At 36.6% G+C, this 17,504-nt stretch overlaps 1 protein-coding gene across 1 annotated transcript; it reads right to left on the minus strand.

Annotated features, from left to right (window-relative positions):
- Window positions 1-231: 231 nt before the first annotated feature.
- LOC106059237 (uncharacterized) lies at window positions 232-16,376 on the minus strand. The gene is made up of 6 exons (XM_056018887.1): window positions 16,219-16,376; window positions 12,468-12,650; window positions 6,371-7,260; window positions 2,579-2,874; window positions 1,604-1,826; window positions 232-447 (listed from the first exon to the last, which is right to left on the minus strand). Exons 1-6 carry the CDS (start codon window positions 16,324-16,326, stop codon window positions 333-335), a joined length of 1,815 nt encoding a protein of 604 aa, XP_055874862.1. The 5' UTR covers window positions 16,327-16,376; the 3' UTR covers window positions 232-332.
- Window positions 16,377-17,504: the final 1,128 nt, after the last annotated feature.

Raw genomic sequence — 17,504 nt, forward strand, 5'->3', positions numbered from 1 at the left:
TGGACCACCGAATTCACTTCGCCTAACGCCCCCATTTATCTAGGGACGGCCCTGAACATATAACAGAGAGGAAATGTATTGAACATATTGGACCACCGAATTCACTTCGCCTAACACCCCCATTTATCTAGGGACGGCCCTGAACATATAACAGAGAGGAAATGTATTGAACATATTATAGAGGGAAAAGAACTGGAAGATATAAATTTAAAAACAAATTAAAGTCATGAATGATTTTTATTGTTATGCTTTATTTGTGTTTACCAAGAATCGAATGGAAATAAACATTGACTCCATTCACTAACCAAGGCTAGGAATAAGCTGATACACGTTTAAGCTTCAGGTTGTCGCCAGGAAGTAGAGTACAGTGCCACCACTCTCTTGTTGCACACGAAAGCATAAAATATGGCCACTCCTTGAAGTCCATTTAGAACTAATGCAATGAACCTGTTGAACAGAACACCATTAGCACGTTTTAATGTTATATGATTTCACTAACAATCAATTTATTTTGGTCAAGTCATAGCACTAGCGGATCCAACACAAAAAAAAAAAACAAAAAAAACGCACATACATACATACACAGGGCCGACGCTACCTATTGTGCAATGTGTGCACTGGACGCAGGCGGCTGAATACAGTTTAAACTTGATCCGAGAATGGGTTTGGGAGAAATAATGTGTACAATTATCTAAAGTAACCAAATCATATCTAGTTCCAACTAGTTCCCACTCACGAAGTTTAGGAGCTTGTATAGTATGTGGGAGATGTGTCCTAATCACGAGACTAGACTATATCTAGTATGCGGGAGATGTGTCCTAATCGCGAGACTAGGCTCTATCTAGTATGTGGGAGATGTGTCCTAATCGCGAGACTAGACTCTATCTAGTATGTGGGAGATGTGTCCTAATCGCGAGACTAGACTCTATCTAGTATGTGGGAGATGTGTCCTAATCGCGAGACTAGACTCTATCTAGTATGTGGGTGATGTGTCCTAATCGCGAGACTAGACTCTATTTAGTATATAAGAGATGTGTCCTAATCACGAGACTAGACTCTATCTAGTATGTGGGTGATGTGTCCTAATCGCGAGACTAGACTCTATTTAGTATATAAGAGATGTGTCCTAATCACGAGACTAGACTCTATCTAGAATGTGGGAGATTGTCCTAATCACGAGACTAGACTCTATCTAGTATGTGGGAGATGTGTCCTAATCACGAGACTAGACTCTATCTAGAGATGTGTCCTAATCACGAGACTAGACTCTATCTAGTATGTGGGAGATGTGTTCTAATCACGAGACTAGACTCTATCTAGTATGTGGGAGATGTGTCCTTATCACTAGACTAGACTCTATCTAACATCGAAATTCTGGACTTACGTTGTACGGCTGGATTATGTATAATAACAATAATTTATATAACATATATTTATATATTTATATTTTTCTTACATGAAAGGGATCGAATTATGTCGATGAATAAAATTAGAAAAGCAATTGAATTCAATTTATACAGTCTATCCTGCTCGAATCAAAAGAATATTTTTTTACAATTTGACCTTCAACCTCCTGGATAAAAAAAATAGCTTAATACATTACCCAAAAATGGCGTTATCCGATAACTCTGCCAGGACTGCTACAATCCAAAACATGCCTGTCACCGTAGATAACTTGACATAGATGGTCTTATTGAAGTCTGGTGCTGACTTGGAAAAGGAAGCCGACTGAAGGCTTTGGACAGAGTAAATTTTGTAAACCGTTACAAGAAAGAAGATGACGTTGATCAAGGTTATAACGAACAGCGGAGCAGCTACAGCGATTCCTGGAATAGTCGAATTTCTTATTAGTATATGAATCGACCTTTGAAACCAAGGTACAAAGAGATAGAAAAGATAAAGGCATGCATGTGTAGCGCCAGGGCCGGTCTTAACAATCGCTGGGTGCCATGCGAAACGGGATAGCGCGGGGCCCAGTCTGGGTAGAGATATGGACAATAAGTGAAAATTAAAAGTGTGTTCTAGAAAATCAATTCGTCTTTACATTTTATTCAATCTTTACTAAGTACAAAATCACGATATAATTTACTTTACGAGCCTTTTCGTGTAGCGAAGTCATACAGTGTATCATCAAAATTCTGTTTCCTACATAGATCATGCTCAATAGCAAGAATTGTCAAATTGTTCAATCTAACTTCGTGACTTGTTGACCTTAAGTAATTCTTGATTAGTCCGAGGCGCGAAAAGCTTCTTTCACCAGATGCCACAGTCACAGGTAGTGTTTAAAATATTCTGCATGCAATACAGTAGTTTGGAAAAACAGTGTACTTTTCATTAGTGGACAGAAAGTTAAAACCTCTATCGGGCTTTTGGCCGTATTTGGTAAAATAGGCCTTAAAGATGATAACATGTCTATTTTTTCAGAAAATTTTTATAAGTTTTCAGTAGATTTTAATAATTAACACCTAGAATTAGCGTGGGGTCTATAAAAGTGCGGGGCCCACTGCGGCCGCATAGGATGCAGTAGCATAAGGCCGGCCCTGTGTAGCGCTGTGTCTTTCTATGATCATACGCTTACCAATAAGGAATGGGGAGTCTAAATAACAGCGAACATTCCCATAGCCGAATTCTCTTTCCATTGTTGTGAAGTGACTGTATGTTATAACTGCACTGACGTCAGTGACAGGTAACACAAATGACCCGCTCAACCGTTTCCAGGGACCACGAGTCATATTTTGTTGATTGTTCACTCTTCTGCTGTTTGTAAAAACTCGAAACATGTGGTAGCTGCAGATGAAGTTCCATGAGAAGTTCCACAGCCACAGGAAATGCGTCATAACGCCAATAATTTTACACGGAATGCTGGGAGCAGATCTAGAAAACAGAAATAATATATGCGTCAGTGATTTTCAATAACGCTCCATCTGTACGTTTACAAGTGATTTGAAATTCTTTTCGTTTATTTTGTGTGTGTTTGTTTTAAATTAACATCTTCTTTTGGCCTAATCGTTATACTTCTTACTACTTCGATGAAAGAAATGCATTTTTTAAAAATTATTCAATAACACATGTACTCGCTAAACATATTGTTATAAACCTGGTGGTGGCACAGATGGGGGTAGTGGTGTGTGTGTGTAGTCATCCGACGCGAATCGCCCCAGGCCAGCGCTAGGCGAGCGGTCAACCGTGACGAGTTACGACGGTCAGCCGAGACGAGTGTCAACATGACGGTTCGAGAGGGATCGGCGTCGTGAACAGAGCTCAGGAGCGTCACGAGGGATGTAGTCATCTGATCACCCAGACTGGTCGAGCGACGTTCTGTCCGGTTCTAGAAGGCCAGCAGGGACCCTATATAATGAGCGGAGGTATCAGAGAGGGGCAGTCACAACTTCCAGATCTACGGTTCGTCGTACAAGTACAAGTCCGAGACGAGACGGCGAGACCAGTGCAAGAGTTGATACGGCGGTACGGCTATTAACGGAGAGATATTTGTACAGTGTTGTGTTACGTGCTGCCAATTGTACAGTATTGGTTGTTATTTTATTGACATTAAACTGTTACGTTATTTGGAGCCCCGAGTTGTCAAGTGCTTTCAGTTGGTGGTCTCGTGTGGTGCAGTTTACAGAGAGCCTGGATAGGGAGATTCGCAACAATATACACACGCTAAACCAGGGGTGGGCGAACTTTTGCTATGAAGGACCGCATTAATTATTATTATTATTTTTTTTTTGGAATGGGTTGCTGGATATACACATATGTACAATACAACTTAGAAAAATAAGCTAGCTTACTGCGTATACTGACTTTAAAATTACATTCATACTATATTATACATTTACATTTCATTTTTACACTCCCAATTGAGGAATTATAATAAGAGTTAGCAATTACTGTAACTAGTTTATACCAATATTTTTACAATTTTATATTTGTCATTTTACATCACATTTCACTACAAATATTCAGTTGTACGTAATGTGAAGTATTTAACACTCTTGCATAAAGTTTAGGAACTGTGGAACTACCTTACTAGTTGTTATCCTTGTGACTGCTGACAAATTAAAGTCAGCATCGACCTATCTTTACACTTGTTTATTTTCAAACAAAACAAAATTCTTGTTCACAGTGAATGTGGATCCAAATGTGAAATTTTAACAAAAAAGTTTTTTTAAGTGTGGAAATACAGCTTCAGCACCCATAAAACTCCCCAGGAAGAAATTACTCAAGCTTCTCGTTCAGGTCATAATTTGCTTTGAGCTATGTCCTCTAGAGCTGAATAAGCGTCTGTACTTAATGGTGAGATGAAAGTAATGAAATCTGAAAGCTCTTGAAACCTTAAAATTATCTTTCAAATTCCACAACTAAGGAATAAGTCTTGCAAATTTTTTTAACCATTTCATTAGAAAAAAAGTTTCACTTTTCAGTAAAGGAAAATGACAAAACCTGTTTTCACTTGCTTGCCTTGAGAAATAGGATAGCTTTGTTTGAAAAGATTTAACAAACATCCCATAAGCAAACAACCTATTGCAATAATTCCGTTGAAAAACATGAAGTCTGTTTTCCAATCTTTATTAAAAATATTAGTAAAAAAAAAAGTCAACAGTCAATGTTTTTCAATGAACATACCCATTTTTTCCTATTCTTCTCAAGACCTTACCCATACTAAGCCAGCGGATACTATTGTGCTTAAGATCCCTGATCACTGAGATAATTGGATCAATAATATTTTTGATATTCAATGCAGCTTGGCTCAAACTTTCCCGTTTAGAATTTAAGGTTGCGATATCGTACTTTAATTTATTAAACAACCCTGTTTTTATCAAAGATCACTTGTTACACTTGCCATTTTGTGTTCTGAGCCAACCCAACACTTTCATTGCAGTTCTTCAAAGCGTTAAATAAATACTGGTCTGAGTTTGTGTCTTTGAATGTTTAGAAAAATTTCCAATAAGAATAATTTTTGTTTACTTAAACCTTTTTAGAATGAGATGTAGAGGCAGTGTTTCCTTAGCCTCTTTATCATAGTTGATAAGAATCAGAAGTTTCAATTATCTATATAGATATTTAAAATTGCTTTGTTTTTAATATATTTACCGTTTATATGTTTAATCTCTGGGCACACAAGATTTCTGTAGGTGTCCGTGGTCCGCATAAAACACTCTGGCGGGCCGCATGTGGCCCGCGATCTGTGATTTGTCCACCCCTGCGCTAAACACATATACACGCTAAACACATATCGACACTATACTGTAACTATACACATATAAACACTGCCCTAAATACATATCAACACTAAACACATGAATAGTAACACACATAAAGACTAAATATATATAAACACAAACACATATAAATGTATATGTTTATATTTCTGTAATCTTAGTATAAATGTATTGCTTTTAATATACATGTAGATCTATTTCTAATAATATTAAAATACAAAACTGATACTATATTTTTTATTAAAAGACTCAAAAAAAAAAAAAACCCCAAAGATTTACTGCTGCAGGGGTAAACGACTGTATAGAAAATACGAACAACATGCATAGATGTAACCCTGTCGGACCAAGTAAAACAAAGGACGTTTGATACTGAAAAAGCCACTGGAGTGGTTGTTCCTGCACGGAACAGTGACGGTTACAGTATAGGAATATGAGAGAAAGCTCCCCATTGTCAGTACTGCTCCTGACCACTTATAGCGTGTGGGCTAATAGCATCGTGGGCGGTGCTCTGTGTGCGCAGCATGATCAACGTGCCCAATCAGTCACTATGGCCACTACCGCTGGAAGCCCTCAGACAGGAAAGGGGTGAGGAGCCCCATGTCAAGGTCTGGTTGTTGGATAAACGCCTTTTTAACAATCAACGGGATAATGGCGCAACAAGCGCCGATTCCCTACTGGACTTCATCGAAGGTGGGTCTAAAAGCATTCCTAGCTTCGCCAAACTGTCGGCCTTCTCTTTTCCTTTGATTTCACTCTGCGAAGGAATCCCATCAGTCTAACAATGCAGTCAGTTGGAGTAGCCAGCCACACTAATCGACCCTATGACCAAAACTGAGCACTGGGCATACAGACAACTTTTTATATGCTCAGTTGATCTAGTGATGACTATAGCCTAGTGGTTAAGCGCTTGGCGTCCCGATCTGGGGGTTCCGGGTTCAAATCTCGGAGAAGACTTGGATTTCTAATCCCAACTCTAATTAAAGCGGTTGGTCGTTGTGCTGGCCACATGATCTACTTATGTTAATCCACTGCTTGCAAGTTTAATTATGGGTAAGGAAATGTTATTATTACTTACCAATATGTAGTGTAAAAAACGCTTAAATTAAAATAGACCTACGTTTGATTAAAAAAATGGAAATTCGGCTTACGTGTAGGCACTGATCATCAGAGAGACTTGTGCCAAGAGAAGACTTAGGCTTAGAAACATGTTATTTACACCAGCCTTTGTTCTCAAGACAGGAAACATGCAGTATGTCAACAAGGTCAGTAGAAGACATACAATGGAAATGATGAAACATATCCACGTTAAGATGTTTTCGATCAAGCACTGAGTCTCCTCGCACAGATTATCACTTGGTTTCTCAGTTTCTGGATCTCTTTCTTTCAATTTCCTATCAATTAATTTCTCAGAGTCTGGATCACTTTCTTTCAATTCTTTCAATTTCCTATCTATCAAATCAACACACACAAGAAGATTTCCATATGCGTCAACATCCAACATAATTAAATCTTCATTATCTGTGATCTGTATTTTTGTGGTATTGAAGCAGATAACGACAGTCACATTGGAAGGTAAAGCCTGGTCATCAATGATCAAATGGAAGTAAGATTGGTCTAGACGTACGTGTCTACAAATCAATAGTTGGTTTAGTCGAGCTGCTTTATAGTATGTATAATATGGGTTTTCTAAGGTATCATCTTCCGTTTTATTAGAGTTGATACGAAGTGTTGTATCATTGCAATGAGAAGAATTTAGTTGATCAATTTTACCTTCAAATTGTAAAGGTAATAAAATAAAAAAGGGCTTTAGCTTAAGATTATTTTCATCTGACAATATTACAATTGCCTCTGGTTTAAATATTGCTGACATTAATTCTCTTTCCAGAACGTTTCTCGGTTCGTTGACTTTAATTTGTATACTCATCTTTACAAGCAAGAAAAGCAAAGTTTGTCCAGGCTTTGGTAAAAACTCCACAAGATCAATTTGAATGAAGTACTGAACTAGTCTTTTAGAAAATCTATTTAACCTTTCCAAGAGCTGAAAATGTAAAACAAACAAAACAAGTAAATTACAGAATTTCATTTCATATTCCTCTGAAAAAAAAAGTTATAAATCTAAGGCAAGCAGTTAACGAAAGCTAGGAGGTAATAATAAACGATTTATTTATTTTACGCTATCAACAATAGTTACAGGGAGTAATGCCTTAAGTTCTGAGATTCCTACTTAATACTAGAACAGACCACCGACACATTTCCCAGTGTCGCTCCAGATCTCCCAAACAGTTCACTAGTATCACACAGGACAGCACTTGGCCCCAGACTGTTCAGACTCCCATAACTTCAGCCAGATCTACAACAGTCCTTCTTCCTGTTCCCTGTTTTCTACTACTTGTGCTCAATGGTGCTCTGATGCGCACCATCAGTGCGGGAGGGTACCGGAGTTACAACGATACGTCCAGCAAATGTATATAAAATAAGTCTGCTTACTATTGGGTAGCAAGGGCTTTGAATATAAACGATTTTTATTTAGACGGATCAAATGTATCACGAAATTGCTTATATTAACGTGACGTAAGCACTTTTATACGAGGCGTGTTGACACCGTTCGTTACAGAAACCTCAACACAGTGGACACCAGGTGGGAGGAGGCTACAAACATTTCCAGTGACAAATCTTTGTAGATACAGCTTGCCGCCCAATGCGCCGAACGGCGTGGGAGGACCAAAGTCTAAGTAAGTCTAAGCCAACACTTCCTGAAACGTCAAAACCTGCGGGCAGTTTAGGTCAATAGCTCGTTGCCACGCCATAAAGACCTAAGGCAAGCCCTGTTCATGGAAACTTTGGCGTACAGGTGCGTGTACTACTTTAAAATAAAAAAATGGAAATGAACCTCTATCAATTAAATGTTGTTTAATGTTAAATGAAATTGGGGAGACATCTGATGCATGTATTACTCCTCATGCCATCATTGTATCACCCATGTGGAAGCATTTATAAGGGGAAATAGACGAAAAGGGAAATAGAAAACGTAACCCCCCCCCACACACACACACACACTGTTTTGGAGTGTGTGTGTTTTTTTTTTCTAGGGTCAGGATAAAGGAAGGAAGCAGGGCCGGTCCTAACAATTGCGGGGCCCTATGCGAAACTTGTTGCACGGGGCCTAGTCTGGGTGAAAATAAGGATACTAAGGGAAAATTAAGATTTTGTATTAGAAAAAAAAATCGACTTTGAATTTTATTCATTCTTTATTAATTAAGTACGCAATTACGATCAAATTAAGTTTACTTTACGAACCTTGCAACCTATGGCATATTTATATGCCAGTGAATATTAAAGTAACTAAAGTATTGGAATTTCCAATTAAGGTGACAATCGCCCGATTATTACATTTTATTACATGAAAGCTGACAATGCCTTTTTTACTTCTAGAATTAGCGTGGGGCCCATGAAAGCGCGGGGCCCACTGCGACCGCATAGATGCAGTTGCCTAAGACCGGCCCTGGAAGGAAGTCATGTGAGATATTGTAGAACGACATACGACTTAGAGAAGCGAGACCATGAAGACGTGTATTTGTTACAGGTTAAATGTTGATTATAAGATATTCAATGTATTAGCAGTGGATCCATAGTTCATCAAAAGTTTAATCTGTGTATGTTGCTAAAAATGTAATATAAAAGATATATATTGAAAGACATGAATACGAACTTGAGAGCTCAAGCATCCTAAAGTCCCCTTACGCCAACACAATAACCACTGTGCCACCGAATCGCTTATAAATAATAAAGGTTTTATAGTTATCTATAGTGAGCTTCAAACTTTAAAGTATAAAGGATGCATAATGCAACTTATACCATCATATTAGTCGTCTAGTACGATTTCTTTCCCTTGTTCTACACCAAACAACAACAACAACAATAGTTATGTAATGAATATTTTTTTTTATATCTAGAATCTAGACGTACAAATCTAAGTAAAGCTTAGATAATCTATCAATAGACTTGAGCTACCTCCCAATTAAATAAGTGACTCAGTAATTGGTACACTGACTATGCCATGTCTTTCTTCTCTTTTTTTATTGAATAATTCCCATGATGTAAATTTAGGATTTGAAATCTAGATAGAAGTTGGGCTAAATCTTTCTGAAAATTAATTTATTAAATTCTTGGACAAATTTATCAAGATATGGTTGAATGTATTGATCAAGCTCTTTCTGGGAGTGCATTCATACCCCACACAATTGCAACCTTAAACAAGTCACTCCATACATTTTCATCATTTTGAATTTTTTTTTATAAATAAATGGACATTTGGTGTCAAGTGAAGCTTTGTGATTTTAAGCTTGTTGGTCAAGTCTTACAATTAAAAAGCTTAAATGCCAAAACTGACAGCTTATTTTTTTAGATCAACAAATGTTTAAATGAATAAATATCTTTCAACACTCCCAATTTCATGAAATATTACATCCAAATAGATAAATAACAAACCTAATATTACTATTGTATTGATAGAATCTACAAATCACAGCTGCTACAGCTATTAGCTTTACTCTACCCCAACATAGTTATAATGTCTAGTCAGAGGAACTATTCTTAAATTTTATTGATTTCCTACACGCCATGCAATGTAAAGATCGTTGAACTTGTCAAATCCAGCCAAAAATAAAGCCTTACATTTGGAAATGACCGTATGTGATGTTCTTGTCAAGAACACCATTGTCACTCCGAAGTCTCAAATCGATGTTGGATCTAAATGTAGGTCTCTACCTAGTCGAATTTACATATTGTGTTGTTTTATTTATTGTTCGATATATGCAATTGTCTGCAAATAATCTGACTTTTGTCCTGAACTAATGCAATTTGATAAATTATTTATGTAAATATGTAAATTAAAAACAGTAGTGGACCTAAGACTGTTTCTTGAGGTACACATGAGTTTACTGTTCTTGGTGGTGATTTAGAGCCATTTATTATTACAGTTTGTTCACTCTCTATCAGAAAATCTTTAATCCGCTGATGCAACGGACCATCAATTGCAATATATTTTATTTTTTTAAGCAAACTATGGTGGTGAACTTTGTCACCTATTTGCTCACTATTATCTAAACTTTTTGAAAAATCATCAATTAGTCCTATTAGTTGTGTTTCACATGATCTATATTTCCTAAAGCCATGGTAAGATCATTATGTTTGTCTAAGTGGTTTATGATATTGCTACTTATTATGTGTTCTAGGATTTTACATGTGATGCTGGTAAGTGACACTAATCTGTAGCTTTCTGGGTCAGATTAGTCTCCTTTTTTAAATAGGGTGGTGACATTAGCTTCTTTTCAGTCCTTTGGTACTCTGTTCTGGTGCTAGCTCATTGCTTAGTTCTTTGAGTAATCTAGCTGGAATACCACCAGGTCCAGATGCTTTAATAGGTTTGATGTTTGCTAATAGTTTTTGAATCCCCTTTTCTTGTACTTTTATATCTTCTATGATGTCTACTTGGTTCAAAGTCAGTAATATGTCTTTGGTCTCCTGGGGCTGAGGATGCTGATGCAAAGTATTTATTTTGGATGTTCGCTTTAGTTTCATTACATTAATGATATAATCAAAAACCTAAAACGACGCAAGAGCTGCAACGTACAGAAGAATATCAGAACTGCCAGTAATGCGTTCATCGCCGGCTTGTCCAAGGCGAGGAGAAGCAATTCAGTAGTAAATTTATCGTCAGTTTCGGCAGCGTTTGTATTTTTTGTTTAATCGACCGTTGGGATGCACGGACCGAACGGATAAGCTTACTATGGTGTACAGTAAATAGTTTGTTCACATGTTAGGTTGTTGTTTTTTAATTTACGAAACAATTATTTACAGTGCATTTAACATCGCATAGGTATGGAGGGCAAGGGAACACTAGTTCTTTTCTTTAATAGTCTCTGTAATAAAAAAAGTTGAAGCTACGACTTTAAGCCATAGGTGGCAACTTGCACCCCCCACCCCCTGCAAAAAATCCAGCTGGCTCCCACACAAGGCTCGTAAAGTTACCTTAATTTGATCGTGATTTGTAAAAATGTTTTACATGTTTCGGATGTTCCTTCAGAGTTGAAGATAATTACTTCCTAGTCCAAACCTCCCGCAGGACGACGGGGGATGGGAGCGGGCAGGGTTTGAACCCGGGACCATCGATAAATCTGAACGACAGTCCAGCGTGCAAACCGCACGACCAGGCAGCCATTGTTATTAGTAAAGAATAAATAAAATGCAAAGACGAATTTATTTTCTAATACAAAATCTTAATTTTCATTTATCATCCTTATCTCTACTCAGACTGGGCCCCGAGCAATCTTTTTTAGCATAGGCAACCGCAACTGTTAGGGCCGGCCCTGCTAATGTGTTACCTCGCTGGGGTCACACGTAGCGACCTCTACTAGTCACTTTTTTTTTTTAAAATATATTTCACTTATTGAAATATGTTATACTAGTCGACCGGCGGAGTAGCATACACCGCTATTTTGTAGGGCCGGCCTTAGGCGCCTGCAACCTATGCGACCGCAGTGGGCCCCGCACTTTCATAGTACCCGCGCTAATTCAAGGTGCATAAATTAATTAATTAAACCATTTTATAACTTAAAACAGATTTCCCGCCCCCTCCTGGCGATTTACCAGGAGCTCCTGGAAATCTCCCGAAAACGCAAAATATATCGAAAAATTTCTTAAAATATACGGAAATATATACACGAAAATTGCCATTTTGGGTGTCATTCAATATGGAAAACGCGACATTATGCATCAGCCGTAATTGTGTAATCTGGTGAAAGAAACTTCTCGTGCCTCAAACTAATGAAGAATTACTTGAGGTCAACAATTCTCAAAGATAGATTAAAACATTTGATAATTCTTGCTATTGAGCGTGATCTAGGTAGGAAACATAATTATTATGATATACTGTATGACTGTTTCGCATAGGGACCCACAATGGGTAATTCCGGCCCTGCTATTTACACATATATGTATATACATAGTAGATTACTTTAGTTCCTAGTCCAAACCTCCCCCTGGACAAATGGGTATGGAAGCGGGCATAATTTGATACATTTAAACGACAGTCCATCGCGCAGCCAGTCATCCGTAGTGTGAACACTACTCTTGTTTTTTCGTGAACTATCCGCAGAGTAATCTTTCCTTTACTTCTCGACAAAACTCTTGAGGGAATAAGATAATTATATATTTAGATTGTTTAGTAAAATAGACCTACGTTACCTGCAACAGTACGTTCTGTAGTACATATTCTTTTTTTACTTTGACCAATTTCACAATATTTTCATCTTCAAAATAAAAACCATAGTCCGATGAATATCTGATGCGCCGATACTCAATCAAGTCGTGGCAACCAAAGCCTACGATTTGTTTCCCTAGAGAACATTGGACCTGCAAATAATCTCCCTTTTAGTTAAAGGGAGAGAAAAAAAAAGCATTATAATAAATGCAATTACAATAATCCGCAATTAGTAATAATGACAATGTCTTCGATTTCGAAGATTAAAGATGACTGAAATGTCTCTTTCAGAGGCCACCTACTGCCATCTACTATCATCTATGTCAGCGAGGATGAAATGGTACATGTGTTGATCTTTATAGCGCTTACAATAGGCCTTATCAGTTTAAATCCACAATTAGGTTAATATGAAAAATAAATAAAATATGTAATAAAAATATGAATGTAGTTTCAGCCATGGAAAAAGTCCGCTGACTCAGCGTCTTAGAACAACAACCCTGGAATCTACGGTGATCGCCACAACCTCCATTTGTGTTAAGTGGCTGGCAACCCTGACCTCCACTAACTTCCCATGTGTCTGATGGCTGACATCAGCGACTATCGTCTTGAGGTCAAATCAGCGACCACGATATCGTCTCAAGCGTAGACTGGCCAACTGGAAGAAGAGGTAGCGACGGCCGCGAAAAAATGTGCAGAAGGCTTCGTGGGTAACAGGCACCTTACCTTCTGTGGCTCCCACCGATCGACCTTCACTTGAACTGTCAAACCGCCACTGCACTGTTTCTTTTCGGGACGAAAAGCTCTAAGAAGGGGGCAATGTTATAACTCTGCCTTGCGCACCGCCATCCAGGCTAGTGTAGAAGGTGCGCACTTCTAGAAACCAGACTAGGAAGGATGTTTACATCAAGGAAGGAGAACGACTTCCACCCAAGTCTAGAGCCGAAATGAAGATGTCGTGTTCAAGGCAGATATCCTATGTGTTTGTCATGTCCTATTGTAAATAAACATCTATGTATCGTTGAGTTGCCTCCCTTCAGTTATTACAGTACATAAGATGTTTTAAATCAACATGAATTATTTCCATCTAGGATTTTTGAAACATTATCTCAATGGAAACAAACAGGAAATGGCTTTGATTCATATATTTGCGTGAATATCCAAGAAATGATTTTGCATCATTTCTAAACTTTGAAAACTAAAGATTATTTCTTTTCTAAGACAGAAAAGATTGATTGAGACGACTCCCCTTAGAGCCTGAAAAAAAAAGAGTTTACGTACATAAAAATCTATATATTGTTTTGACTCTACAATGCACGCTGTCATTAGGTGCGAGACTGCGTACCATGAGACACAGGACAGAGACATGAAATAAGAAAGGAAGTCCAAGATGGCCGATGTAAACAAGTGTTGTGATTACTAAGAAGTGTCGTTAGTACTCTAATTCATAATTGTATCCGACTATTATTCTAACATTAAATTGCTGTTTTGTTATATCACCTTCGTTGGGGTTGTTGAGATCTTTGGTCTCGCTGTAGGCAGAGTTACAGCAATATCTAAAGGTCTGTGAATCGATCAATCGCGGATAAGATATAATATATAAGTCTATGATTATTCCTTTAAAATTAGTTTTTTTGGCGGTTTTTGGCAGAGGTAAGCTTGTGTTTTGTGGACCGGTGTTAGGTCAAGTTTGGACTCCCGGTATATGATATCCTCCCAAATACTTATATTTGTTTATCTTATTTCTCACACACCCATTCTCTGATCAAGGTAAAACTTTAAAACATAACTAAACATCAATCAGTTAAAAACAAGATTACAAAGAGAGTTTGTGCTATCACACAAACTAAGAGGCGGCCCCCGTCGGATCCCTAACAGATCCGTCTATATCTTCTAGATCTAGATGTAAAATCTGAATTTGTAATAATTTAGATGTAATTTAGATAAGATTTAAGTCAAATCTATCAATAGACTTAAAGTAACATTAAATTTAACAAGATTACAACGAAAGCTTATTTTAACTCACAAACTCAGAAGTGGCCCCGTCGGATCCGCCTATTCGCAAGGAATATTCAAGACTTTATTTTGTTTTGATATTCAAAAATAATAATGTTTCAAAGATTCATTTGGTGTTGTCAACATTTTTTTTATGTAAAATCTTTTACATCTTTCGGCTGTTTCTTCAAAATTAGAGATATTTAACTTCCTTGTCCAAACCTCCCGCTGGATGACAGTGGATGGCAGGGAGCTGGGTATAAACCCGGGACCGTCGAAATAATCAGTCTAGCACGTTAATCGAACGACCAGGCACTGCTGTTAACAGTTAACTTAATAACAAACTAAAAGCCTATTATTGATAAAGAGATATATTACACATTACACCATGACAACAACCAATTATGCGCAATTTGTCAGACGAGCGATTTTAGATAATCTTTTGACATTTTTTAGTAATTAAAATAAAACACAAACGACCAGGTATCGAGCTTGTACTTCGGCAATGTCTGTTCGATGTCCCAGAACAGTTACCAAAAGAGTTATTGGCATTTTCATTTAAATAGAACTAGAATGAGGATGTAATTCTACCTAAACTGGACTTCTGATTTAGCACTCTTAAGATCTATATCTACTAGGTCTAGATCTAAAATATAAATTTGGAATAATTTAGATGTAGTTTAGATAACATTTATGTAAAAAATAGAATAGACTGAATGCAACATTAAATTTAAAAATAGTAGATTAGTTTTAGTATCTTATAACATTGCAATATTGATCTAGATATTTGGAAATGAAAATCTACACTTTAAGTCTAAAAATCGAAATTCTTGATATTGTTATATTATTATAAACTAGACCTAGAAATTCTAGATCTAGAATCTACAATGATTTTAATTAGACTATAAATCTAGATCTTGTTAAAAAAATCTAGATCTAGTGTAAAAAAAATCTAGATGTAGTGTAAAAAAAATCTAGATCTAGTGTACAGACTCTAGATCTAGTGTAAAAAAGCTAGATTATGGTATGTCTTTTTAAATACGAGTAAGATGACAAGGTTTAAAAAACATTAATGCACCGACTTCTTTTATCATTTCTTTTGAAGAATTAATTTCATATGACGTCATAGAAAAAAAACTACTACTTCACACGGCCTAGTTAGACTAAAAAAAATTTATTTGAAAAATCCCCCAATGCCCCTACTTGAGGGGACCCCAAAATAATGGCGAATTCCTAGCTACGCCTCTGACTATCCTACGTCCTTCCTCTCTGAGGACAAAGTAACAACTTTCGTTTATCTCGTGGTTTGAGTTCAACTGAGATTTCCCAGTGCCAAAAATGGCAGGCTTATGCATATCACCTCATGTCACAGTGTGTCTCAAACGAGGCTGTGATAGTTATGCTTGTTTGATATTTCTATGTATATGCAATCATCAAAATTTAGTTCTTCTATTATGATTTTAGATATGTCCTTATCTCTGATGCAGAGGCGTGGTGAGCAAAACGTGCACACGGGGTAAGAAACCTTATTGGCGGCACTCCCCTGTTTTCATGAATATCATATAGGCTTATAAACAAATAGTATTTAATAATAATGTAATACAAATAACCATAGAAGGAATTACCTAACTAAAATTTTTACCAAATGTTATTTGTCTGGAGCCCCCTTGAGGGTGACGCACGGGGCATCGTGCCCCTCCCCCCAACCATCATCTCACTACGCCTCTGCTCGGATAAACTTACGTTTGGTGATAGCCACTCTTTCGTCACTTCTCTTTCTTTTTCCTTCCCAGTATTTGCAGCGATTCTCGGGCTGGTATTAAAATTTAACAACATTGAAAAGACGAACATAGGTAGCTTTAGATAGGGTGTCGAAAGCTGGCAAATTGGACAAGAGCCATATGCGAGTGGATAGCCTTTCTAAAAAAAAAAAGATAAAAAATGAAAGGGAAACAATTTACTAGCATTCTATCTATCTATCTATCTATCTATCTATCTATCTATCTATCTATCTATCTATCTATCTATCTATCTATCTATCTATCTATCTATCTATCTATCTATCTATCTATCTATATATATATATATATATATATGTATGTATATATATGTATATATACATATATATATATATATATATATATATATATATATATATATATATATATATATATATATTATATATACCGGCATCTTTTTCAATGTGGGGAAAAATATTACTTTTCTTGTATTTTAACATTTATTATTGATGAATTTGTAGTTAAAAGAGCACTGTATATATGTACAGTAGGCCTACTGTATTATATATAATAACTAGACATATTTTACCCGCGACCCGCGGGTCTTTATTTGCGCATTACTGTCGATATAGTCACTGAGAGTGTTTTGTAAACAATTAAACGAAATAATAATGTAATAAGTAAAGCGAATGTGTCAATGTAAAAATAGTGTGAATGAAGCTATCAAATCAGAATAGCTAATAGTAATAGGCTTAAATCCATTTTTTTTTTTAAATTAAAACATTTGCTTGTAGGCCTACATATATTTGATTAAAATTTGAGATGAATAGACTAAATTTTGTATTTTCATGTGTATAAAGTATAAAGTAGATCTTGAGGTAGACGTAGATCTAAAATGACTAAATCTACACTAATCTAGAGTTCTGTGCTGCGCATGCGTGAACTTTTTTTCATGAATGAATATAGGCCTATCTCAACACGGCTACGCAGCTTTAGCGAACAGCAAACGAATGTATTAAAAATGCTTTAGAAAAACAAATTTGAATGTTAATTTGATTAAAATATCAAATGAATGGACAATAATTAGTATGTTTATGTGTTAAAGCATAAAACTATCTTTGCGAAAAGAAGTTTTATCATCTTAGAGTTCAGTAAGAGTTTTAGACCTAGGCCTAGGAATAGACTCAGACCTCAGAAGAGAGATGTGTTAATGTGTAACCATTTGGTAATGTCTAATGAAAGAATGTTCGCCAGGAAATCTGTAGATATCAGGAACTAATTTATGTAAAA

The sequence above is a fragment of the Biomphalaria glabrata genome, chromosome 2, assembly GCF_947242115.1.
Source record: "Biomphalaria glabrata chromosome 2, xgBioGlab47.1, whole genome shotgun sequence".
Lineage (NCBI taxonomy): Eukaryota > Metazoa > Mollusca > Gastropoda > Planorbidae > Biomphalaria > Biomphalaria glabrata.

Bases quoted from the DNA above. Each gene is read 5' to 3' on its own strand.
- LOC106059237 (XM_056018887.1), bottom strand. From the start codon at position 16,326: ATGTTCGTCTTTTCAATGTTGTTAAATTTTAATACCAGCCCGAGAATC. The intron at 2,875-6,370 runs GTAAGCCGAATT...TCTGTTTTCTAG, and splicing joins CTGATGATCAGTGCCTACAC to ATCTGCTCCCAGCATTCCGT. The intron at 448-1,603 runs GTAATGTATTAA...TCTGTTCAACAG, and splicing joins TCGGATAACGCCATTTTTGG to GTTCATTGCATTAGTTCTAA.